Consider the following 27,177-nt stretch of genomic DNA (forward strand, 5'->3'; position numbering starts at 1 on the left):
ACAGATTATAAAAGTTATATAATTTTACTAAAATTTAGATTATTTTATAATTTATTATATATGTTAAAGAAACTCTATATATATGTATAGAAAGTAAAAGAATTACGAAATTTTAAACCATTTTAAGAAAGTTTGTAAATTTTTTGTAAGATTTTACAAGAAATTTATATAAGTTTTAAAAATAAAAAATAATGTAATGTTAATAATATAAAATATTATAAATCAGACCAAAATTAACTTAATGATGATATAAATGAATAAATAATTATGTTAATAATTAAGTGATATATTAATCATATGGTGGATACAAATATTGGTGAAAAAATAAGAGTTAAAAACAAATGATATGACCAGGGGATAATGGGTGGTCTTACTTTTATTTTACCTTTTTTTGGGAAAAAAAAATCTAAAAATAAGAGGAAAGTTAAGATATTTGGTTAGGGACAATTTAGTACTTTAAATTTGCATTTCATAATTTGGTCCTTCAAAATAATTATAATTTTTATGACCCTTTTTAATCAATATAATTTTCAATTGGTCCTTCTCATTTTCCCCCAAAATAAGTGTAAAATCCTAATAATGTACAAATTCTTTTTTCTATAAGTTAAATTTTCAATGATCCCATCATAACTAAGAGAAGGAAAAAGCCGTTGCAAATTATTTTAAACAAGTCACAACAAATAATATCAAATTCCAGGCAGACGATTTTAGATTATTAGAAGGGATAAATCCCCAGGGGAAATTTAATTCATTAATTTAATTTTTAATTATATACCCTTAGAAGGGCTTTGTCCTTTGAAAATTAACTCACCGTCTTACCCTTCTGGCGGCGCAGGTGCTCGTTATTTAATTAAAGTGAACATGGAGAGAGTACTCTAGGTAGGCGATAGTTGAGTGTTCATTTCAAAGTGACACATGCGAAAGCAACATTTATATATAAGGTTTTGATTGATGGCTCCTTTTTTTTGAAAGACAAAATAAAGACTAGAATTCCTTCTTTTTTTTTTTTGGACTCAAAACTAGAATTCTATTCCAATTCCAAATTCCTTCTTCCATGAAGGAATATTTTTAGAGAGAATCTATAATTTTACTCTTGATCTTATTCTTCAGTTATACATTATTTTGATATTTTTTTTGGGTATAATTTTACTCCTAATTTTATTTTCGATTTTACTCTTGATTTTATTTCTTATATGCACCAAAATAAAAAAAATCATAGGTAAAATTGGACACAAAAAAATCATGGGTGAAATTGCATTGTACTATTAAAAAGATCAGGGTGTTAGATGTATCTTATAAATAAAATCAGAGATGAAATTGTATCTTTACCTATTGTTATTTAAATTTTATTCACTCACGAATAAAAAAACCTTCTAGATTGCAAATATATATAGTGAACTTTACATCTCTGATTTTTTTTCAAATTTATATTTAAATATGATGTTTAATTTCCAACTATGACAAAAGAAAGTACATATGTAGATGAGAACGGGGCTAGGAGTTGAAGTCCAATGAAAAGGATAGAAGAGACGAAACCATAAATGAGATTCAAAGCAATTAACTGTGTGTGATGTGCGGATTGGTCCATTGTGGAAACCAACCGCTCTTTAATTTATCCCCCAATTTCTACAGGAAGCTATGTCTTGTTCTCGACTTGTGTGTCGGTTGAATGAGATTATCCATAATTTGATATCAAATGCTTTGTTTAAGATTATTATGAGTTAATACTAATTTTAATTCTTAAAATTTGACATCATTTTGATTTGCTTTTAGAATAGTGTTTTTTGATTTTTGAGACAAGATTTTAAGAATCAAAATTATTGGTTTCAAATTTAGCAGCTAAAACCAAAATGAGATTGAGTTTTAAGAATTAAAGATGATACTACCTCCGGTTTTAATTTAAAATCTCATTGTAGTTTACAAATAAATCTTATAATTAGGACATAAGGTAATATTGGCCCAATTATCTTCTTTAGCATGTGATTTTGTAGAAGTTTTACATATAATTAATATTGGTTTATTATAAAATCACCTTCTCCACAGATTAATAAACACAACAAAACCATTTGATACGTGACTCGAGTCAATGTTAAGAGAAACAAACCGCTGCACTAATTTTTTTTTTACCGGTTAAAATCACCAAATGAATGTTGAAGTTTCATAATGGATAATATTTCTCCTGTTGTGCACAAATCCAGTCTCTTTAAAGATTTTAGTCATAGGTTACTATTCCCTCCGTTCTTTATTATAAGATCTAATTTTTTAATAGATTTGTTCTTTTTTATAAGATTTTTTTTTTGAATTTATCTAAACATTTAATGCATTATTACCTATTTTACCCATAGTTTAATATATTTAATATGTTCTCTTTCTTCATTTATCTCACTATTACTCTCTCACATCTACCCATTTATATATAAGGGCATATTTAAAAAAAAATTATATTTACTACATATTACTTCCTCCGTTCCTTATTATAAGAGACATTTGATGCTTATGGCATGTTCCTATATATAAGAGACACTTAAAAGTTATCTTTACTTTTTTGTGTTGATTTTCTATTTTACCCATATTTATTGTCTCCAACTCACACACTCTCTCTCCCACTTCTCTTTCTTTCAATAATTTAATTGTTCTCTCTCATGCTCTCTCTCTCTCCTTATTAATGAGGGTTTTTTGGAAAAAAATTATATTTTTTACACATTGATTGTTCTTAACTAATTTTAACTGTTTTTTTAATCAACGTAATTCGGTTATTCGTCTCTTATAATAAGGAACGGAGGGAGTAATTGTCTTTAACTAATTTTAAATGTTTTCTTAAACTGCGTAATTTAATTAAAAGGATTTTATAATAAGAAACGGAGTAGTATTAGCTAACTAGTCTATGTGCATTTTACGCGTGACCTTTATTTAAAGAAAAATAATTAAAATATACATTTAGTTTTTTAATTTTATATAAGGTTTTAATTTGGTATCTAAATATACCTACTTTATTCATAATAGAGTATCTTTTTTTAATCAATATTAATTGGTATGGATTTAAGCGAGATCAAATCTTAATTGGTGAAAAACTTTCTTAACATGAATTAATGGTATGGATTGTTGGCCCAAAAAAAAAAGCGGATTAACATATCCAGTCCCTTAAGATAAATTTTTCCGAGGATACGCTCATGGAAAATTTGGCTTCTCCTAGCACGTTTTTGTCCTTACGAAGAATTAACAAGTTAAGGGCTAAACTTGCAATTTTCATTAACTTAGAGGACATTCATGTTACTATTTATTTTACATTTTCTTTTATCGGGCCAGTTAATGATGCTTGATTGTATTCCTCTTCGGCCCAATCAATAACCAGAAAATGGGCCTCAAGTATTATTTTTTACCATCGCCCCTCGTGCATAATGTGGTCCAACGGACCATAACTTGCATGGAAATTAAATACTTTTTTTTTTTGATGACCGGAAATTAAATACTAATACATCCAATTCTTAATATAAAACTAATTTGATATTTAATTTGACTCTAAATATAAAATCTTAATTTATTTTATCTTTTATATTTATCAATTCATTTTAAAATAATTTTTACAGTGATTGCACATGTTAAATGTTTCGTCAAATAGTAATTCCAACTAATACATTTGATTACCAAGAATATTTTAGAAAAGACAATAACTACTGATTACATATGACTAACTTAACTAATTTGATATTTAATTTGACTCTAAATATAAAATCTTAATTTATTTTATCTTTTATATTTATCAATTCATTTTAAAATAATTTTTACAGTGATTGCACATGTTAAATGTTTCGTCAAATAGTAATTCCAACTAATACATTTGATTACCAAGAATATTTTAGAAAAGACAATAACTACTGATTACATATGACTAACTTAACTAATTTTCTTAATCTATTCAAATTAGTCAATTAACTTTTATACTCCCTCCGTTCCTTATTATAAGAGACGAATAACCGAATTACGTTGATAAAAAAAACAGTTAAAATTAGTTAAGAACAATTAATATGTAAAAAGTATAATTTTTTTTTCCAAAATGCCCTCATTAATAAGGAGAGAGAACATGAGAGAGAACAATAGTAATTTATTAAAAGAAAGAGAAGTGGGAAGGAGAGAGAGTGTGAGTTGGAGACAATAAATATGGGTAAAATAGAAATCAACACAAAAAATAGAGACAACTTTTAAGTGTCTCTTATATATAGGAACATGCCATAAGCACTAAATGTCTCTTATAATAAGGAACGGAGGGAGTACTAAAAACCAGGTGTGGTGCATAATTATAGATGTTAAAAGACTTGGGAATAATTTATAAATATTTTAGCCAATGTGGTTTTGGTCTGGTAAAAAGAGCTAATTCCTCATAATATGGTGAGCCAAAGTCTAAATTCTCGTTAAAAGAAGTATTTATATTTAGTACTTAATAATATCTAGAACATGATTACTTCAAATAAGAGAATAACTTTGAAAAAAAATAACTATAAATATTTTTATGAGACTTATTCTAAAAGGGGCATGTATTGATTGTGCATAACATAATACTCCTCCGGTCCGTAATAGAGGATCCAATTGTTAAATTAGTTTTGGTTCTAAATATAAGACCAATTTATCATATTTATCAATTTTTTCTAAATTATCCCTATAGATACTCCCTTAGCCATAATTAAATAGAAGAGGGAGAGGGGTATTAAGAAAGATGATTATGGTGTTTTAGGAAAATATGTCATATTTCTTATAATTAACTATTTTACCTAACTTCCTTAATTTAATTAAATTAGTAAATGGGTTTTATTTAAAGATCGGAGGAGTAGTTTTTTTGGGAGAGTAAATAATGGTTTTATTCAATTCAAAAAATTACAAAATAATCTAACAAATAACTACTGAAAACAATCTATATCTACAAAATAATTGTTTAGGATTAACACATTTGAATGAAATAATTATAAAAAATATAATTTCAAATGCCTTTGGAACTAATGGAGATATACATTTTCATTTGTTTTGGACCATGAATATAAACATTGTCATAAGTCACAACTTCTCAAAATAGAGACCGAATTAAATTTATGATTTTAACACAATATTCTTTTTGCCAACATGTTGACACAATAGAAGCATCACCAAAATACCTCCAGAGCCACCACCTTCAGACAATTAAATTTGGAAAGATATTTATTGTTTTTTTAATCTTGTTTTAAGGAATGTAATTCTAGGATAGTTTTTATTTCTTTTTTTAAAATTTTATTCTGGATAATTGTTATTCTATTTATTTTGAAACTTTGTGACGTTTTTTCGTTTTAATGGTATTTTGACTTTTTACCAAAGAAATAATAAAATATGGGAAATATATTTATAAATAAATGACAATTTTATTGAAACAAAAACATTTCTAATTTTATTCCAAAAGCTTTTTAATTTTGCTACTATTTGATAATTGATAATTTTGACTGATTACAGATGAAAAGTTAATTTTTTTAATAAATACCAAATCTCGACCAGTTATTACAAATTCTCACTTCATTCTTTTTTATAGGAAACAAATAGCGACCTTTTTTGTACTGAAAAAAAAGGTGAATTCAGTTTAAAACTTTAATTAAATATGTAATAGATAGAACTTTGCTCTAGTAATACCCTTATTTAGAGAAATTAATCAATTATGTTCATTTATTAATAAGATAATATCTTTTCTCATATGCTCTAGTCTACGATATAATAAAGGCATAATTAAAAATTAAGATAAATATTTTAAATAAAGGCTGATTGTTTCTTTTATATAAGAACAAAACTATACCTATACCCTTATATAAATAGAAGTGGAGGAACTAGTAGAGGAAGTATCTAATTAGTATATTTATAATAAAAGAAAAACAAGAGAAAAGAAATTATTTCCAAAGAAAGACAAGGTGTTGAAGACGGCCTTAATTTGTGAAGAGGACAATTTTACAGGAATGGTTTGGAAAATTTTCCGCGGCTTCTCTCATTTCATTCCATTTCTTTTCTTATTTATGCAAGACGCATGCTGATGCTTAATCCCCTTCTATTCTTGAATTCTCTTCATTTTTTATCTTGTTTCTTAATCTGTCACCTTGCTCTCGCACACAAACCCATCATTGGCCCTGGGTTTGTGTTCGATATCACCCAATTTATACTTGCCTTTGTTCTTCTTCCCTCCGGATTTCAGGTACCCAAAACTTCTTTCTCTGCATTTTTGTTTCCCTCAAGGTTCTCTCAATTGCATCTTCTTCTATGGTTTTTTATTTTTCTTCGATGTTTCTGAATAATGGGTTTCGTTACTTTCATTGTTCTTACTTGGTCTGATTCAGTGCACATGTGCATTTTGATTTCGTTGTATACGAAATCGTAATAGTAATTAATGATGTTAAGGAGTTTATCTACATTTTCCTCATCCACCGTTATGTTTCTTAGCGAGCAAGGATCAACTTCTAATACCAAATTTGGATCAATATTTTAGTTTTACTCTAATTATCTTACTGCTGATTTGTTTCTGGTTATTATAATGGGGTCTCTCTAGAGAATATGTTTCTTGAACCTTCCAGTACACCGTCATCTTAGTACCTTGAGTATGAAGATATCTAATGTTCGAAAAATTTCATTGTTCCATTATACATCAGCAGATTATATATACTTCAGAATTTCTTGATATATTGATATACTTGATATCATCCAAGAGATCAGGTTTCTCAGAATGACATGATTTTGGCGGTACATCAGGAATGTTGAGATTATCACATCATGAATCTTTATCTTTGTGTTATTCTGTTAAGCACAGTTTTTAATTATTATTCTTTGGCTGTTTCTTGTTAATTGCACTGCGGTTTTGAGTTTATTTTCAGGTTTTGTGAGAAGTGTTGGTTCTGTTACTGTTTGTGAAAATGTTTGGGTTTAGGAAAGCAGCCCCTCCAAAGGAGGAGAACCCCGCAGGCTCAGTATCTTCCGCTCCTCCTGAGACAACCGTTAAACCAGAAAGAAGAACAACCTCAGAACCTGTCATACCAGCACCAAAATCCAAAGGAAACTACTTTGATGACGACGATGACGATGATGATTGGGGAAGAGGAAGAAAGACTTCTGCCACTTCATCATCTTCCTCGGCTGCTGCTAAAAACAGGTACAAGAACAATTTCCAGGACTCTGGGGGCCTAGAGAACCAGAGTGTCCAAGAGCTGGAAAACTATGCTGTATACAAGTCTGAAGAGACAACAAAGGATGTTAATAATTGTCTGAGGATAGCTGAGGACATCAAAGGGGATGCTACAAGGACCCTTGACATGCTGCACCAACAGGGTGAGCAAATCCACAGGACCCACAATATGATTGTTGAGACCGAGAAGGATTTAAGTCGGGTACATTCTGTTTCCTTATTGATTAATTTATTTGCAGTTTCTTAAGTGTTTCTTTTAATTGTTGAGACCGAGAAGGATTTGAGTCGGGTAAATTCTGTTTCCTAGAACACTATACAGTTTAGTGATGATACACCAAACTGTGAGGAGTTTGAAGTCTAAGAGAAGGATTTTCATGTGTTATGCCAAATCATGATTTATGGTTATAGACTTCTGAAATTAGTACTTTCTATATTGTTTTGCTCCTTTTGTTTCCTGGCTTTCTTTTCCATAGTTTGTAATATTATTTAAACATTCTTTCTGTTCATTAGGGTGAAAAACTGCTGAACAATCTTGGAGGCATGTTCTCTATGCCCTGGAAGCCAAAGAAGACCAGGGAGATTAAAGGCCCCATAATTACACCAGGTTTTCTTCTTAAGATTTCCTGTCTAATTTCCTCAGCGTACCTCATGATTCCAGAATCTTAGCCATAAATTCTCTTACATCCAGATATTTCTTAAAAAAATTAATTTACTAACACTAACTGTTTTCACCTAGTAAACAAGAATTTACTAACACTCTATAGGCATTGTGTGAGGATAAATCATATAATCCAAAAAAATAGTATAGAAACAATAGCAATTTATTTTGTATATATTTTTTCAGTCCTAAATATAAGAGCAAGTAGAAGAGTATGGTTTGGTTTTAAATGTAAGATTTAATCTACTTTATCTCTTATATTTAAATTTTTTCCCCCTAAACCTTCTTGTTGATCGCACAAGTTAAGGGAATTTTTCATTAAAGGAGTAGCCTCCAATGCAAATAATTAAATGGAATATTTGAAGAAAACTAAAACATATTTTTAACAAATACTGTAACTGAGTTAAACTGAGGAATATATAATTCCTGAACAAATTAAAATTGCTCTTGGGGAATTGCACAAAAGTCAAAAGCACAGAATCCTAGAAAGTGGCAAATAAACAGTACCATTTATTTTGTTTTTTCTTGGACCCCGAGTATAGTAAGAGTTTGATGTATCTTTTTTGCTTACGAAGGGGCAAGCCGAAGCTTGAAAGAAAACAAAAGCTACTAACCAATTACTAGAGGTTACTCCCTCCATCATCTGCTTCTTATCCAAAAGGATGCAGCGCCAGCAAGAGTTTGATATATCTAGTTGTCCTTTTATACATATTGACAAGTAAACTAGAATAGCTCCCGATGCATATTCCACAACGGTCAATAGCACATAATTCTATAAAGTAAATAACATGATTTATATGAATTTTTTATCCTGTTATCCAATGAATCATATGTTTTGCTATCCATCTGAATCTAGTTGAAAGTAACTCATGTGATGTACTATGATGTTTTGCTAAAAACATGACAATATCATGAAATTTAGTGTTTGATATCTGAACAGACAAGCCATCCAAGACAAATGATAAGCAGCATAAGGAAGAGAGGGAAAAATTAGGCCTAAATGATGGTAAAGGAAAGGCAGTTTCTAAAACACCTCCTTCTGAGCCAACAAATGCATATCAGAAAATTGAGGTAAGCATTCCTCATGGCGTATGCGTATTGACATATTGGTTATGATTTGTGGAAGCAACATCTTCTTTTGGGATCTCTCACAAAATGATTTCCACACAGATGGAGAAGAACAAACAAGATGGCGCACTTGATGATCTGAGTAATATCTTGGGCGATTTAAAGGGTATAGCAGTTGACATGGGAACTGAACTTGACAGGTAAAAACTGTATTATGATTTTATACTCCTTAAGTCCTTTTTAGCGCTTAGATATCAACAATCCCTAACATTTCATTAGTGTTTGTTGTCGTAGAATTGAGTTATGTTAGACATATATCGGTAAGATTTACTATGTATTTTTAGTTTGAGAGGTAAATTTTTTCAAGTGAAATGTTCATTAATGCAAACTCAAAACCATTATCAGTGTATTTAAGTCCAATGGTTTGGACAAAAAAGTTGGCCCAATTATAATACAGCTGAGTTCCAGACGTTTGTTTTTCAAATGGGTCTGATCATATGCACATGTGGGACATCATGTTAAAATGCAGTACGCAAATAATTACACATTATGCAAAACGAATACCTTCATAAAATGCTTGACTGGTGATTTATACACTAAATGGTTTCTTGCAGGCAAAACAAAGCACTTGATCATCTTAGTGATGATGTGGATGAACTGAATTCTCGAGTTAAGGGTGCCAACCAGCGTGCTCGTAAACTGCTAGCAAGTTAGCATACTTTGAAGAAGCTATTGAAAGTTCTTTTCCCCTTGTAAATGGTTTTTTCCCCCCGCTAACGATTGTGATTTTTCTTTGATCTTAAATTTGCTGCCCCTCCAGATTTATCTTTTTCTTGCGTACATTTGAATGTATTTTCTGCTCCTTTTTGGCGTTATGTAAACCTTCCTCTCAACTAAGATGTCTATTCTTCGTGTATGCAAGATCCTTCAATCTATCTACTTATGTACATATATATTATCTATAGCAAATTGCTCTGTTTCTAATTCATAAATCATTTATTTCCTAGGCTTCATGATCTCGCTAGACTCATTAATCTAGTTACCTTTATACCATGTGAAATAACTCATTTGTTAGGTTCTTGTTTCTTTTTTCCCGACTCCTTTGCTAGGGTTTTGACATAGGACGCTTGCAACTAGTTTCATGTACTATGGTCCTATTTATAACTATAAGTGAGTGGGAGAGTGTATGCATGCTCTCTCTGTTTTTTTCCCCCTATTTATGAGTTATATTATTAAGGAAAAATTAGAGATAAATCCCCCATTGAAAATTTAACTAGTAAATGGGGCCTAGGAGATTGATTGCACAAGGGAAGATTAGTTGCACACAAAGGATAATAAGTTGCACAAAGAGAAGATAGTTTGCACAAAACATTATTTGGATATAAACAATTAGTTTGCACATAGGAAAGATGAGTTGCACATAAGAGAATTTCATTTGCACAAAGGAAAATTGAGTTGCATGTCGCACAAAGAAAGATCATTGCACACAAAGGAAGATATATTGCATACAAGGGAAGATAAGTTGTACAAAAAGAAGTTAAGTTGCACAAAATCCTTAGCTCTCATTTGCCAATTAAATTTTCAATGGGGGATTTATCCTCAATTTTCCCTATTATTAACTTTTTCATGTCAATGTATAATTTTTTTCTTTTATTTATTATTGTGTAAATTATTTTTTTAAATACATATATATTAAATTAGGATAAAATTTGTTTTTAAAAAAGATTAAGGCTGATAAGGCTACATTATGATACTTTGGATTTATAGTAGTCATAGAATGGGTAGTGTTATGATTGGGATTATTCTTTTCAGGCTACCCATTATCCTATTTCTTTTCTGTGCTTGTCTTGTGTGTTTTGGGTTTTTTTGTTTTTTGTCTTTTTTGTTTTGTTTTCAGTAGCAGGTTTGCTTTTGGTGAACTTCTCTCACCAATGATATTTTTATGGCTTCACGTGGCTCAATTGGCACATCATGTCGCCCCTCACAAGGATGCCATGGGTTCTATACCCCATGGTGCCAGTTAAAGGTGGGTGTCCATGTGCCCGGAATGCGTGTATGAGTGGGTATCCTCCCCTATGTAAAAAAAAAAAAAAAGGAATAAAATTATTAAATTTTAAGGTAAAGTTAATATGGTTTAATTTTTTTTTTTTTTTTAAATTTCAGTGAATCGTACTCTTTTAGCCAAACAAATATTGGAAATTATGCATGCTTCTGCTCATTCCCTATTGTATTCTACAACAAGAATTAAACACTTGGATATTTATTCTCCCTCTTTGGTTAAGAAGCCCAATAATTCATGTTGGCTTTGGAAGGGCATCTTTGAATGTGCCAACCTCATTGCGAATAAACTTACATGGCAGGTAGGTAATGGCACTCTTATTTCAATTAACCCTCCTAAATGGTTTACCTGAAGAAGAATCATTTGAGCATTTTTGTTTTGTTTTGTTTGCGCAGGTAGGCAATGGCACTATTATTTCCATCCCCACTTGTAGACCAGTTTCATGGATACATGAATGTCTAAGAGAATATTTGTCAATGGCCGCAGTCTTCTGTCAGTGGTTCTTTTAATTAGTCTTCTGCTTTCTCAAGTACTGTCTCATATCTTAATTATAAGATCTTATTTATAAACTACAAACATAATCTTATACTTTGGGACCGGAGGTAGTACTTTCTTTCATGGACTTCATTTTATTCTTGCACCTATCATCGCCAACGCCCTTCGCTAGCAGTATTGTATTGGCTCCAGTATTTGTTTTTTCCCTTTGATCCAACAAAGCTTTGGGGCGCATTGCATAATAGTCTTGCTGCTAATATTTGTTCATATTTAAAGTTTTCTTTATCGTGTCCCCCCCCCCCAAAACTTTCCCCTGACAGTTTTTTTTTTTTTAATTTTGGGTTAAAGTGTATCCAATATTCTGTAGTAATTTTTTAGATGCCGGAAGCATTTTATAGTGCATCTAATATTTTGAAGTATTTTTTTGCCTTTAAAGTGCTAAACATATCTAGAAAAATACTTTAAAATGCTAATGTATTTGAGAAGATGATTCAGAGTACTGAATGTACTACAAAATATTTTAGGATGTTGGATATATATAAGAAAATATTTCGAAATGCTGATGTACCTCAACCTTTTAATTTTTTAGGGTAATCTGGATCTCCTATTAAATTTGTATTTTTGAACATAAAATTGGTTTTTAATTGGGAACAATTCCCAACAACCACCCACAATTTGAAAGAATTGAATTACGCTTATGTCACTAATTTGAGAATTGACGCCACATGTAATACTTCTAACCACTTTATAAGGAAAAGTAGCTAAACAAAGTTGTAGAATCAAAATGGTAAAAAATATTATTACTTTTTAAAATTATCTCCAATTAAAATCAATATATTCTACAAAATAATTTAAGGATATTAATTTTTTTTACCAAGTGACATATATTTAAAAATATAAAAACGTCCCAAACATAGGAAGAACTCCAAAGAACTAACACTTGAATTTCAAAATCCCATGTGAATTTAACAAATTCCAAATTAGTCATAACGTAATTTTAAATTAAGAAAAAATCTCAGAAAAAATCTTTCAAAATTTAAAATTTCAAATCAGTCTTGTTTATTATTATTTTTTTTTTGAACTCGCATTTTTGTTTGTTATATATATTTTTTGAATTAGTAGAGGCAAACGAAGCTTGATACAAACAAAAGACTAGGAGAGCTTAGCTCCTATCACGTGCATATTGGGCTGCACAAACAGAAATAACAGAGTCAAAAAATATGGGTGTCGTGTTCGCAACATGAGCATTCTTAGCCGGGAGATCAGTACATGTTAGTGCTTCTCTATGCGAGTGATGCAGTTCAAAGATCCAGATCTCGGCTATAGTTAGGCGAATTTCGTGGATAATATTCCAAAGAGGGTGTCCTTGATTACCATCTCTAAAGATCAGATTAATGGCTTCCAAGGAGTTAGAGAACATGGAGACTTTCTTAAAGTTCTTCTTCTGACAGGTTCGTAGTCCAGTGAGAATGGCGAGTAATTTAGCTCTAGCGGGGGAGACGAAGCCCAAATGTTGTTTGAATCCTAGTACCCATAAACCTTCTGAGTTTCGAATGATTCCTCCACATGCACCGTGTTGAAGATTGGTGACGGAAGCGTCTACGTCAATCCTAAGGAAGTCACGCTGACATGGGGTCCATCTTGCTGTATCTCTACTTGAAATTTGAAGAATCGTGTTGGTAAAGTTTCGGTGATCTCTATCTTCCAACAATTTATGAAGACAAATATTCCTGATAGTTGAGAGGTGGTAGTCTTTCCCTTCAAACACTTTCTTGCATCTTGATGTCTATAGCAACCAACAGATGGTACAGAAGACTTGTTGCCATGACCATTTTTTGAAGATATGCATTCCAGCTTTGTTTATGAGGTTCCAATCCATCCATACCCGCAAGTTACCAGCAAAAAATCACGAGACACTCTTGGCAATCTCACAGTCTCTCAGGATATGGATAGTGTTTTCCTCACAATCACACATATAGGGACAAGAACTATCAGAAGTGAGTTTCATTTGAGCTCTCGGGTAGTTTGTAGGGAGTCTATCATGGATACCTTGCCAGAGGAAGTATTTTAGTTTCTCTGAAGTCAGACATTTCCATATCTTCTTCCAAACAGGACAGTAGCTTGAGTCGGGAGCATGTTTAATAAACTGATAAGCTGCTTTGATTGAGAAGTTTCCATCATTGGATGGTCTCCAACAATATTGGTCTTCAGAGAGCTGTCTATTAATTCTGGTGGAGACAATTTTGTTTACAATTGCCTGAGGGAGGACTTTATTGTAGGCAGCAATGTCCCATTCTCCATTAGGGAGAAGAAAAGCATTGACAGAGGCTTCGGTGTCCAGATTGTTAGTGGTAGAATCTATATGACAGATGAGAGGATTGTTTAAAGGAGACCACTTATCCCACCAAAATCTCGTATTTAAGCCATTACCAATTTTCCTTCCCACTCCTTCAACAAATTGGTCCCACATTTTGACAATGCTACGCCAAGTAAGAGAGGCCGAATTTTTGTTTTGAATATGGGGAAAACCATTGATTGCAGGCATACTTGGCTCTTAAACATTGAACCCAAACATATGTGGCTTCGTGAGAAGCTACCAGCAAAGCTTGAGGATGAAAGCTTGGTTCTGCAAATGAAGGTCTTTGATATTGAGTCCTCCTTTGTCTTTTTGCTGCAAAATATTCTCCCATGTGACTAGATGGATTTTGCGTGAACTTGTGTGTTCGTTCCATAAGAATTTCCTGCTGAGTTTCGTGATCTCTTCGGTGACCCCTTTTGGTAGAAGCATGGTTTGCATTAAGTGGTTAGGGATAGAGTTCAACACAGATTTTACCAGAATAGTTCTTCCTGTGAGATTCAGAAAATTCCCTTTCCAAGCCGTCAGTTTCTTTTGTACTTTTAGAACGAGGGGGGCAAAAATATTCTTGGTGACACGGCCATGGATAAGGGGGACACAAGAGATTTTCCAAGGTCGGCAATCAAACCAATCCCCAAGTTTTGACTAATTTCCATAGTGCGATTATGGTTGATGTGGGGAGAGCAAAATTTTTTTGACTTTAACAGATTTATCCTGTGACTTGAAGCTATATAGAATTCAGACATGGTGCTTTTTATAAGTTCAATTTGATCCAAAGAAGCTTCTGAGAATAGGAAGAGATCATCTGCAAAGAAAAGGTGGGATAGGCTTGGCCCCTTAGCTTTAAAAAGAAGGGGTTTCCACCTTTTATTTGCAACTAGCAAGGAAATGAGCTGACTGAGCCTTTCCATACAAAGCATGAAGATATAAGGACTCAAAGGGTCTCCCTGTCTGACACCTCTCATTGGGGAAAAGTCTTGGGTCTCATCACCATTCCAAAGAACTTTGAGGGTGGCAGAAGTGATAGAACACATGATGAGGTTGATGAATTGCTCACTGAATTTTAAGCTTTTAAGCATTTCTCTAATAAAATCCCAGTCCAGGCAGTCAAACGCCTTTTCAAGATCCACTTTAATGGCAATGAACCCATTCTTTGTTTTCCTTGTTCTCATAGTATGCAAAGCTTCTTGGGCCAATATAACATTGTCACAGCTCTGTCTTCCTATGATGAAACTGCTTTGATGAGAGTCAATGACATGGTCGATATGACTCTTTAATCTATTTGCAAGGATCTTAGTGAGAATTTTGAGACTCACATTGCAAAGGGAGATTAGACGAAACTCTTTAAGGCAAGTAGGATGGTCAACTTTAGAGAGGAGGATAATATTGGCTTGATTGTACTCGTCCATTTTCCTTGGATGGGCAAAAGTTTCCTTGATTAGTCTACAAATTTTATCACCAACAAGATTCCATTGGCTTTGGAAGAAATGGGGCTGCAAACCATCCAGGCCAGGTGCTTTAAAGGCGCCTATTAAAAAGGCAGCATTTTTTACTTCCAAATCAGAAATTTCTCTTTCAATTGCTTGAATATCCTGATCCTAGAGAGGAGGGAACTTTGCAAAGAATTTAGCCTGATAAGATGAGGTTTCTTGGTGTATAGCTTTTTAAAGAAGTCAAGAGCCATATGCTTAAGGTCATTATGGTCACTTATCCATACACCTTGTTCATTCAAAAGGGAGCCAATTCTCTCTTTCTTTCTTCTAATGATAGTGGATGAGTGAAAGAATCTTGTATTCTGATCCCCAAATTGAAGCCAGTTCTGTTGAGATTTTTGCCACCATAAAAGTTCCTCTTGGGCAACAAGTTTGTTGTAAGATTTCCAGAGAGATTATTCAAGTTTCTGTAGCCCATTACGATCACTGTGAGTTCTTGCTTTGTCGATGCCTTCTAATCTCCTCAATGTTTCTCTTTTTTTCTTTGGTATACTCCCAAGATTTTGATCATTCCAAGCGAGAGCAGTAATAGCGAAGTTCTTGGTCCCTTCCTGCCAAGTAGAGTTTTCCCAAGATTGAGCGACAAGTTGGGAAAAATCTCCTTCCAGAGCCCAAGCAACATTATATCTAAAGTGCTTGACTTTTGTGTGGGTGTTTATTATATTTTAATAGCAATTGACCACATTTGAAAAGAAAATGACAACACTTCAAATTATCATAACGTCATGTTTTATTAATTACCTTTGTTATGTATAAAATGTTTCTTTGGTTCACATATTTATACATGCTATGTCTAAAAGATTGTTATCGAATTTGATCTTTTGATTAACAATTTCTTCAAATATTTGGTTGTTGATGGATTACAATGTGTGAACTAGCTCCGCTTAGTGGAATAAGACATTATTGTTACATGTCCAAATGATTGGAACAATTTCTTGTTCCCCTCATTAAATCTGATTCCTGTCTTCAATTTTTTGCTCATTAATTCACAACGACTGCTTGTTTTCTAAACCCTTATTAGGATGTGATGGCGTCTGAAGCATCTAGTGAAGGAGAGACACTGAGTCTGCATCTAATGGGATTAGTGTTGAAGAAAGCCTGATGAACTTAGAGAAAACAAACAAAATCATGAACGATGATGCATCAATTACTAAGGTTGTTATTGAATTTTGATCCATGGAGGAATTTGCTGGTGATTGTGATTTGAGTATCGATAACCTATTTGAGAAATGTTTGTTGCACTAAGAGGAAATCGAGAGATCTTGGTACATTGGTTGAGGGATAGTGCTTACAACCCACTGCATTTTTGAAACACCTTCACCCGGAGGCTTGAATTGTATTTGAATATTGTGACTTGACTTTTTATATTTGGAATTATGCTTTTGTTTGTATTGGACAAGTCTTCAATTATGCTAAGTTATTGTATTTTTTTTAATGAAGGTGAAAATGATGTTAAAAGAAGATAAGCTTACATGGTTCTTTCATAGTATGACCCTACATAATTAGAAAACATGGAATGAAAAAAGGTGTGGTGTGCTAAAGAAGAAGAAACCTTTGTAACATGATTGTGGCTTGTATTTCTAACGCAACCTTTCAAGTCTTGTGAAACAGGGAAGCTTCTAAAAGTTTTAGATCTTCTAGAGGGTTTAGACAAGGAGACCTAATCTCCCCTTATATTTTCACTTTGTGCATGGAAAGATTGAGTCATATAATTAGTGATGCTGTGGATGACGATCAGTGGGCTCCTATCCAACTTCATTCACAAGGCTATTATCTCTCACACTTATTCTCTGCTAATGATTTGGTTCTCTTTGGAGAAGCGTCTACCTTTTATATTGATGTGATGAATCATTATATTAATAAATTCTGCCAGTATTTGGGATAGACAATGAATAGAACAAAAACAAAAAATTGTTTCTGAAAGAATGTTCATATTTCAAGAGCTATGGATTTGAGTCAGAGGATGGGAGTTGGATTAACTAGTGACTTAGGGAAATATTTGGGTATCCCTCTTATGCATAAAAGACCCTCTTATTTCCTTTTTGCCCTAATATTAGAGAAGACCCACAGAAAGCTTTCAGGGTGGAAAGGAATTATCTAAATCTTGCTGTTAGAGCCACTCTTATCAAGGCGGTCTTATTTGCCTTACCGTCTTATCACATACGACTATGCTACTTTCGAAATAGATGATCAAGGACTTGGAGAAGACTAGTAGAAACTTCCTTTGGGATGAGAGAAAAGAAACCAGGAAACTTTATTCGATCTCCCGGGAACATATTTCCCAAGAGAAAAAGTTTGAAGGTTTAGGGATTAGAAACTTTAAAAAATAGAATGAAGCTTTTATAATGAAGCTGTGTTGGAATTTGATATATGACAAGGAAGTGCTCTAGGTTAAGGTGTTGAGAAGTAAATATGGTTGCGGTGACATGGATCTCCCTACTATAAATAAAACTATGAATTCTTCACTAACTTGAAAGGGTATTTGTGAAGTTTGGGTATCCTTTAAAAATGGACCGGCAAAGAAAATTGGAAATAGTATATCTACATCTTTCTGGTTTGATAGCTGGTCAGAGATGAATTGACCCGTTATTGAGCTGATTCTAGGATATGAAGGATGAATGGATAAGAATGAGCATGTTGTAGATTATGTGACCCCAGAAAGGGAATGGAATACACAGAAGCTCAATTACTAGTTCCCTTACCATTTTGTGATTTGTATCACTAGTGCATACCCACCACATGAGAAGAGAGGAGAGGATAGACATTTTTGGCGGCCACCCGCCGATGGTAGTTTTATTGTTAAATCTACCTATATGTTTCTTCTTGTAGGTCACCCAAGACAGGAGGACAACATTTGGAAGACCTTATGGAGATGGCAAGTACTCAAGATTCGATCTTTTATGTGGCTGGTCACATATGGAAGATCACATAATGCAGCCTTAAGATGCAAAAGAGGAATTGTAGAAGCAGCAACTTGTCCTTTTGGATGTGAGGAAGAAGAAGATTCCAGGCATATGCTAAGAAGCTATTCCAATGTCATTTAGAGATGAAAGTCAGTAGTTGATCCACAATTTTAGCATATTTTTTATTCCATGCAAGGATTGGAATGGATCCAATAGAATTTAACTACAGAGGCAGGCTACTCCTATACCAAGAAGGTCCAGTGGGTTACCCTTTTTGGCTACATCTATTGGGACATTTGGGTCTCCCGTTGTAATGAGCTATTTGATTCTAGAAAGAATGGAGAACTGTTAAATGGGCATGAAAGCTTCTTTTGTGTATGCTGGGACAAATATTTGATGGCAAATTGTAATTTCTACTCTAACTACTCCCTTAGGAGAGATTGTAGCAACCATTTCCAAGCGGACTTTGTTAAATTGTAGGTGGATGGTTCTGTCTTGCAAGATGGTAGAAGTGGATATGGGGGTGCTGTTTGGACCAAGAATGATTAGTGGCTAGGTGGATTCAGCTGGAAACTTGGCTTAGCAATCGTGTTGGAATAGAGGGTATAGAAATATAGCGGTTTACAGCAATTGTGTGGAACCCTTGTGTTTGTTTTGTAGAGGTTGTGAAAGCAGCTATCCCTTTAAGGACATAATTGATGATGCTAGGCTCTTGCTTCATGGGATTGGACAGTTATATCGATACATTCTCCTACGGACTCTATTCCTATTATTGATCACCTAGCAAAACTCTCCCATCATATAGAGGGTAATTTTTGTATCTTAGATCAACCACGTTCTTTAGGTGAGGGGGATGTTGGAAATTGTGCCCTAGGGGCCAATCATTGTGTTATGAACATTGTTGATTTATGAATTTCTTAATTATGTTATCATATTATTTGCATATTTACTGTGATGACTATCCTTAGATAACTCATGATTTTATCCTAAATGTCCCTGGTCGATCATCTATGTGGGAGCAGAGATAAAATAAGACCAGTATGACTTTGAAGATGTATAGAGATATAAATCAAAGTCATAAGCACATGTAAGAGTACAAGGTGTTGGACCGACCTGCTATGAGAGAGCTGCATGGGTTAAGTCATAAGCTTCTCTCATATACAAACATGTCACTATGCCCTTTGACTGAGATCATCATGGATTCCTACATGAGAAACGCTTAGCTTTGACCTAGTCAAAAGTCACTTTTGACCGAGTGATCATAAAGACTATGTTCAGGCTTAGTGGTTTTTCATATGGAGGAATGTGAATGATCAAGATGGAATTTGTCCCTCACATTCGTAGAGAGACATTACTGGGCCCCTTGATGAGTGAGTCTGAGAAATGTATGGCCATACTATAATGGAAAGGTAGTTCCATTTCTATACTTAGACTACTCAGGATCGAGAAAGCAACGGTCAAGAATAGGAGGATGACGTTCTCCATGCCTCATCCATGACCGAAATGTCGTGTGACAAAAAGGACGTGATATGGTTGCATGAAAGGTTGCATCGTTCATCGATCCTCATATGATTTGGGTAGTCATGATGTCTTGCTAGAGACCGCTTACGACTTGTGAGTCATTATAGTAAATGGCCCACTGCCAACTTCATATGGGCCTACAGGGTCGCACACAAAATAACCCAACATGAGCTATGATGTCCAGATTCATTGAATCTAAGATATGTCCAGATTCAATGAATAATCTAGGGTGGACGTGTGTATATATATATATATATATATATATATAATTCACGTGTGTGTATATATATATATATAATATAATATAAGAGATATTTATAAGATTTGATTTACAAGGATAAATTAAATCTATATCATTTTTTTTAATTGATAAGGTATAATATCTCAAATTTGATTTATTAGAATAAATCAAACATAATTCCGTCATATCTTTATTTTGAATTAAATGAATAGGTGAATTAAATCTGTAGGACGGATTTAATATAAAAACCGTATTTATTTAATTAATTTCTTATCAGATTATGCAATATGTGATATTGTATTAATTTCGGAATTAATTTAGGATTAATTCAGAAATCCAATATCCTTAGCGTCCTATATATATTTGATATTAGGAGCTAGGGTTTTTGGGCGTGTGAGGGTGCAAAACGTTTGCAGATAAGAAACGGTCAATAGAGAGACAGTGAGGACAAATTATCAAAAACCCTAGAAGAACAAGAGGCGCTAGCACGTCGTTCGTGATTGGAACGCTGTTCGTGTGGATACCGGTAGAGGAAGCCGATCTGAGTCGTCGACTTCTCATGATCACACCAAGAGCATAGGCATCCAAAACGTCGGAATCCCCGAGCCACCATCGATTTGAATACCCCAGGTAACATCTCTTACCACTTGACTTAAACACAATCGGTAGATCTGGGTAAGGAATTGAAAAATTTTAAAGGTTAATTTCCGCTGCGTGTCTTTTAATTCCTTACAGGGGATTGATAGAGGAAACTAGGTTTAGATGTTTGTTGCTTTGGTGTAAGTACTTGTTCTCAGTCTTTGATTAAAAGAAGAAGAAGAAGAAGAAACACCAAAAAAATAGACAACAAATCTTGCCAAATGATTTATTGATGATGAGGCTGTCAGATTAAAGTTCTTTTTGTTGATGCAAATGATTTCCAAGGAATCATGTGCAATTTCATAAAGGCGCCTTCTATAAATGATCTAATAAAGAGCTGTACGCAAACAAGTGTACAAGAAGTGATTCGTTGAGTTGTCTATCTATTTTTTTCACTTAACAAATACGCAATACTAGTTGTCCTGAACTCCAAATGAGTATATGACAATGTATTTTCCTGCAAAATTTGTTCTTGTAAAGTAAATTGGACCAATCTATCTTCAAAGAGATAATCATTGATGGGGCGCTTAGTTTGAAATTTGAAATAAGCCACGCTTCTATTTTCTAACTAGAGAAAGCTACAGATGAAAAAGATTGAATGCCATTAACTTCTCTAATGACCTGATGTGGTGACTAAATGACACCATTATGAATGGCAATATTTCTTTTATGTCGGAGGGCATTAAGAATAATGATTATTCATTGCATAATATCATTAAGGCCTTCTGAGTGAAGAGCATAGATTGTAGAATACAACCAACTCAACAAATATGAGAAAGGGTGTCCTTGAAGTTTGATTAAAAACCTACCAAACTAGATTAATTTGACATAAGGACACGAGATAAAAATATGCTCAAGAGTTTTATCATCATCACAACCAAAAAAGGGCAAGAAATAGAAGAATTGAAGTGATGTGCCATAAGTACATCTGCAATTGGTGGTATTACTTGAGGGAGTAATTTCCTAATAAAGAGCAAGTATTTAAAAGGTAAAGAAATAGACCATAAAAAGCGCAAAGGGTCTACCAAACTGGCAACAGAAGATGCAGATTGTGAAAGAAGCTTATAACCATCCTTGACTGAATAAGAACCTGTTGGGTTACCCTTCCAAGTGAGGAAATCTTGCCTATTGTAGTAGGACAATGGAATTTGCAGAGTATTCTCGGCAACATGGGAAGAATATAAGTATGAAATAAGGGGTGAGTTGCAATGGATGTGCTTCCAACTGAAAGGACTATGTAGTATCAGTTTAGCCACTCTAGTTAAGGCTCTAGCCACTGGAGATGGTGGTTTGGAGGAATATTTGATCTTCATCCACATTCCACTCCAAGTTATGAGTAATACTTTCCGCATTTTCTAATGGTCATTTCTAAATCCAGAATGAGTTATATGATTTCTTTACAATGGATGAGAGAGATAAATCAATTCGCTTTAATTTTAGTGTTTGACCCAAAAGAGAAAGAGACTATAAGTTGATGATTCTTCAAAACTACTTAGATAGAAGAGCTTTATTCGCCAAATTAGTTGATCTAACACCAAGTCCACTCTTATTAATTGGGAGGAACAAGATATCTTTTTTAAGTAGGTAAGTTTATCTCTTTTCACCCGTTATGCCCTAGAAAAAAAATCTATACATCTGCTGTGTATACATGAGCGGATCTCTTTTCATCTGTATTGCTTTGTTGAACTTGAATGATTATGGGATGTTTCTGCTGGTAATTGTAGCTGCTTATATTTTGTCTTTTTAGAGTGATCTAATGTGTATTTGCTCAACTAGTATTGTCACTTACTTACATTTGAATTTTAACCATGCTCAAGTACACGATCAAGTATCAAACACAAGGCCTCATAGTATTGGGAGAAATTATGAAACTGCTGCGTAATTTATACTTAGTTGAAAATGAAGGCGGAATTAAGAAAGAGAATAATTATCTAGTTGACGTTCAAGTTTAACTTAAATAATCTTCAAGTTAAATGAATGGTGTTGCGATATAATTAGAGAACAAATTGTAGAGCATATGAAATCTAATTAGGTATTGAATATTATTTAGTTAAATGTGTGTGTGTGTGTGTATTTATTTATTAAATAGATCTAATAGCGTTTTTAGTAGTTATAATTGTTTTTAATATTAACTTCAGTCCTTAATATAAGAGCTAGTTGATTAAGTTTAGTAGATTAAGAAAATTAGTTAAAATAGTTATTTGTAATAAATATGTATTGTCTTTCCTAAAATACCTTTGCTGGTCATGTGTATTAGCTAGAAATACTATTTGATGGAACGTTTAACATGTACAACTATTACAAGAATTACTTTGAAAAATAGATATATGTGAGAAGCATAGTGGATTGTAGTCTTATATTTAGATTAAATTAAATGTTAAACTAGCTCTGATATTAAGATCCAGAAGTAATAATACATTAAACTCTTTTGATCTTCATAATTATAATTTTAATATTTTCCTTAAAATTATCAAATTATATACATATAATATGTATAAAGGATGGCAAAATAATGAACATATATATAATAAAACTTATTGTTTTAGCCATTTTACATATACATATTCTTTAAATTATACGATACAAACACATTTAAATAGTTAATTTGTCAGACTGATTTTTATTTTTAACAAAAGTATATCCAAACGTATATCACACTATATTATCCAAACAAATTTAAATTGTCAGACTAATTATTTTTAACAAAAGTATATCCAGACATGTATTACACTATATTAATTGATTTTTACCTCAACTTCTACCTGTAAGGTATGACAACAACTTAGATACTGCATTTTAAGTCTTGTCCATAGAAAATGGAATAGTTATACCTGCAGGATGGTTTTCTGTAAAAACTGCATATTGCTACCTTCGGTAGGAATGACATTTGAAATATATTATGAAAGGACATTTGAAGTGTATACAACAAGAAACCAGTAGCTACTGAATGAAAAACATGAGGCTATTTCAAGTAAAATAAGGACCTGCTCTTAATAACTAAGAATACATTTACATCAGCACATTTTGTTCACATCAGTCTCACCTCATCTTACTATGCCTGTGGAACTTGTATCTAACAGCAGAATAGAACAGTGGATCCAAGTTATAGATGGAACAACACATGTCCCTCAAAAGAATGCCAAAAGTGGCTTTAGTTCTGTCAGAAAAATTTGCCTAATATACAGATTTTTTATTTTTGGTTCTTTGCTTAAACAAGCACCATGAGGGCACCATCTTACGACTCCAAATCAACTAACATGCCCTATTAATTTTTGTAAGGTGGGTATACTTTGGAGTTTCTCATTTTATCATAATGCACCATTTTATGGTTCCTCAGTCTTCACAGGAGTCCAATTACCTCTGGCCTCAGAGTTCTTCTTGCCATGTGATAACCAGCCAAGAAGGTAGCCTAATAGGGTCCCAAGTATCAACACACTTCCTGCCTTAACGTACCATGAAAAGGTCCATTCAAGGGTTCTATCTTTGGCACCACCGTTTATAACTTCTCCAGACGCAAGAATTTCCACCATATCATGCACCTCACCATCATGATTCCCAACATAAGAAAGCACAAGTTTCTCTTTTGTAGCGAACAATCTGGTGTACCCGAACTCACCCCCACGGTACAGAGACCGTTCTGGTTGGGGATAGATTGGGTCCTTAGGGTGGTCAGGTCTGGGTTCCCAGATGGGTTGCCAATCTTGCCCTGCCATTCCAATTACAATATGAACAGTATACGCTTCTGAGTCCTCCCCTTTTCGACCCACACTGTTACTACAAGTGAAGTTGTTTAGAGGACAAAATCTCTCGTATCTATGGACATGACCCCATAAAGCTAGTGTCACATTATTTTTCACCAACAAAGGTTCCAAGTGTTCCAGCATCTTTGCTCTCAATCCAGCATCTCTAAATTCGTTACTTGTCGTGTACATGGGTCGGTGCCCTTGGACTATTACAAAAGGAGTCTTCCCCCTATCAACTGATTCCAAGTCATGCTTTAAAAAGTTATATTGGCTGCTTCCAGGGAGGAAATTGGTCTCAGTTGAGAAGTACACGAAATGTACTGCTCCCATATCAAATGAGTAATAAAGGTTCCGAGTTGCTGGGGCTTCTGTTCCAGTGGGTTCCTTAGAGTTTCCAGGCATATTGAACTTTAGACTGTAGGGCACGCCACACTCACCACCCCCATCTCTTCCATAACTGGCCCAATCAGGTTTCCATGGCTGCAAGGGCCAGTCATATTCATGATTACCAATGCAAACATGATATGCCACTCTGGCTGCAACTGGTTCAATTTGAGTGAAAAAATGGTCCCATAACCATGAGTATCCTCTGGCATAGCTAATGTCTCCAATGTGGGAGATGAATGCCGGCTTATCGCCTAGAGCTTCAATATCACGGAGGATCCACTTCATTGTTGATATGCTTTCCTCTTGTGTACGCAGAAATGTATTGTAAGGAGTAGCAGTTCCCATGTCACCAAAGAGGAAAGCTATTGTTTCATCAGAGTCACCGTTCCTTGACACAAAGCTGTGAGTTTCACTCCAACCTCCATAATCATTTCCAACCTGGCAAAAAGCAGATGATGACCTCAAGAGTAGATGTAGTCTAACTAGCTAGATTGAGTCCATGCTCTACTACTTTACGTAATTAAACTTATTCTGAGCAAGATTAAAATAGTTTTGGTTTTAAAAGTAAAAGAAACATGAGCCAAACTAATCATGTATCACAGAAGTATGTATTTGGGAGAACCAGCAATGGATAAATCAGTGGAATTCTTGAAAATATCTGGACAAAAGAAAAAAGGGAAGACTTACAGCAGAGACCAGAAAACATACATATATTCCACATGTTTAAGTAACACTATTCTACTGACAAATCAAAAGGAAAAAAGCTAAAGCATGTAAAACAATAAATGAAGCTCAAACACAGCAGCTTTGCAATTGCATGTTCAAGAAGCCATTATTGAAGTACCACAACCAAGTGTCAATAAATAAGTCTATAATCAAAATAATCAACTACTAGTATCAATCTACTGGATAACCAAGGAAATTGTCAACAGATTCAAAGCTTAAATGCATAGTTTTGCAATATAAAGTTCGTTTTTCTTTTTGGTCAAAAGCAATATAAAGTTCAAGAGCCACCACTGACTGAAGTACCACAGCCAAGTGTATATCAACCAGTCTATCAGTCGAACAAGTGACACTATACTTGTCAGTAAGACTTGAGACATAACCAGTTTAGCATACAATAGACATCCACTGTTGAGGAATTCCCTAAGAAGGAAAATTAAAAGGCAAAAAAAAAAAAAAAAAGAAGTTAAGAAGGAGGCTTTTATAAAGGAATGATGTTCTTGAGGCATACGAAGTCAAGTAAATTGTACATTGGAGGTTAAGAGGACAACTCCAAATAGTAGCTTACATCATCATGCTCAACAACCAAAAAATTAAACAACACAGGACAACCAAGTGGTAAATACAGTGAATACAAATCAAAATGATTAGAAATCGGTAGATTCAATTCAGCAAATGCATCATGTGGAGATTAGTTTACCTTGTAATAATATCTCACTCCTTTCTTCAAGTTCGTCATAACCCCGTCATGTATATACCCAGGATCCCGCCAACCGATGCTTCGGTTCGCCGGCGCGTCGCACATGTGCTCCCTCTCATACCTCCTCACGCGCGCCAGCGCTACGCTATCCAACTTCCTCTCTTTCTCCCCATATCTCACATACGTCTCCCTCGCATCCTTCGTGATGTACACGACCCTCATCTCATCATCATTGTCCGTGAAGGACAAATGAATCTGCTCTGGCCCACGACCCGACTGAAACGAGACCACCTCCGAGGATGCCAGGAGGTGCGCCGTACCGGGAAGCGGGTTGTGGTCTTCATCAAGGTGAGTCGGGTCGACCTCAGAGCGGGTCCAACGGAAGATCCGGAAGGAGTAGCTGGATCGGAGGTTGACTAGAGGGAGGGAAACGGAGCCCAACCCAGCTTTCCAAGTGGGTGATTTGGAGAGGAAGACGTAGCCGATGAATTGATCGTTGGGAGAATCCGGAGGAGAGTATATGCCGAGCCAGTCAAGGTCGGAGGGCAAGTCGACGCCGAACCATTTGATCAGGACCGAATCGCCGGATTTTGACAGATTAGTTGAATTGAGAGAGATAGAAACCTGGAATTGGAAGGAAGGGTCGACGAAGATGAATAAGAAGAAGAGAAGTAGCAGGCAAGGCTTCATTCTTCTACAGTACATTACTCTGATCGGTGATCCCGTTGAAAGGAAGGGAAGACGAAGGATGAAATGATACATCAATATGTATAATATATATATATATATATATATATATATATATATATATATATATGCGCCCGCGCGCGCGCGACCGGGGGCCCCGCGCGCGCGCGACCGGGGCGGGGTGGTGCAAAGGCGAGAACTTGAAAAATGTACCAGTCCATGGGGGTGTTTGGGAAACCCAAAACCATGGTTTCAAAAGCACTTTTCCGCAAAACGAGGTAATCTCCTCAACATATTTACTTCGTAATCCGTAAAAACACTTCTGAA

General features: G+C 34.2%; 2 protein-coding genes across 2 annotated transcripts; one reads left to right on the plus strand and one right to left on the minus strand.

The window, feature by feature from the left end:
- The first annotated feature begins 6,908 nt into the window (after positions 1-6,908).
- LOC114758711 (putative SNAP25 homologous protein SNAP30) lies at positions 6,909-9,617 on the plus strand. The gene is made up of 5 exons (XM_028947800.1): positions 6,909-7,379; positions 7,688-7,781; positions 8,776-8,906; positions 9,006-9,103; positions 9,518-9,617. Exons 1-5 carry the CDS (start codon positions 6,909-6,911, stop codon positions 9,615-9,617), a joined length of 894 nt encoding a protein of 297 aa, XP_028803633.1.
- Positions 9,618-23,803: 14,186 nt separating this feature from the next.
- LOC114758710 (probable inactive purple acid phosphatase 2) lies at positions 23,804-26,853 on the minus strand. The gene is made up of 2 exons (XM_028947799.1): positions 26,164-26,853; positions 23,804-25,178 (listed from the first exon to the last, which is right to left on the minus strand). The coding sequence occupies exons 1-2, from the start codon at positions 26,851-26,853 to the stop codon at positions 23,934-23,936; spliced, it is 1,935 nt and encodes a 644-aa protein (XP_028803632.1). The 3' UTR covers positions 23,804-23,933.
- Between the last annotated feature and the right edge of the window lie 324 nt (positions 26,854-27,177).

This window comes from Neltuma alba, unplaced genomic scaffold, assembly GCF_004799145.2.
Source record: "Neltuma alba isolate B1F8T4 unplaced genomic scaffold, ASM479914v2 tig00010745_pilon, whole genome shotgun sequence".
Lineage (NCBI taxonomy): Eukaryota > Viridiplantae > Streptophyta > Magnoliopsida > Fabales > Fabaceae > Neltuma > Neltuma alba.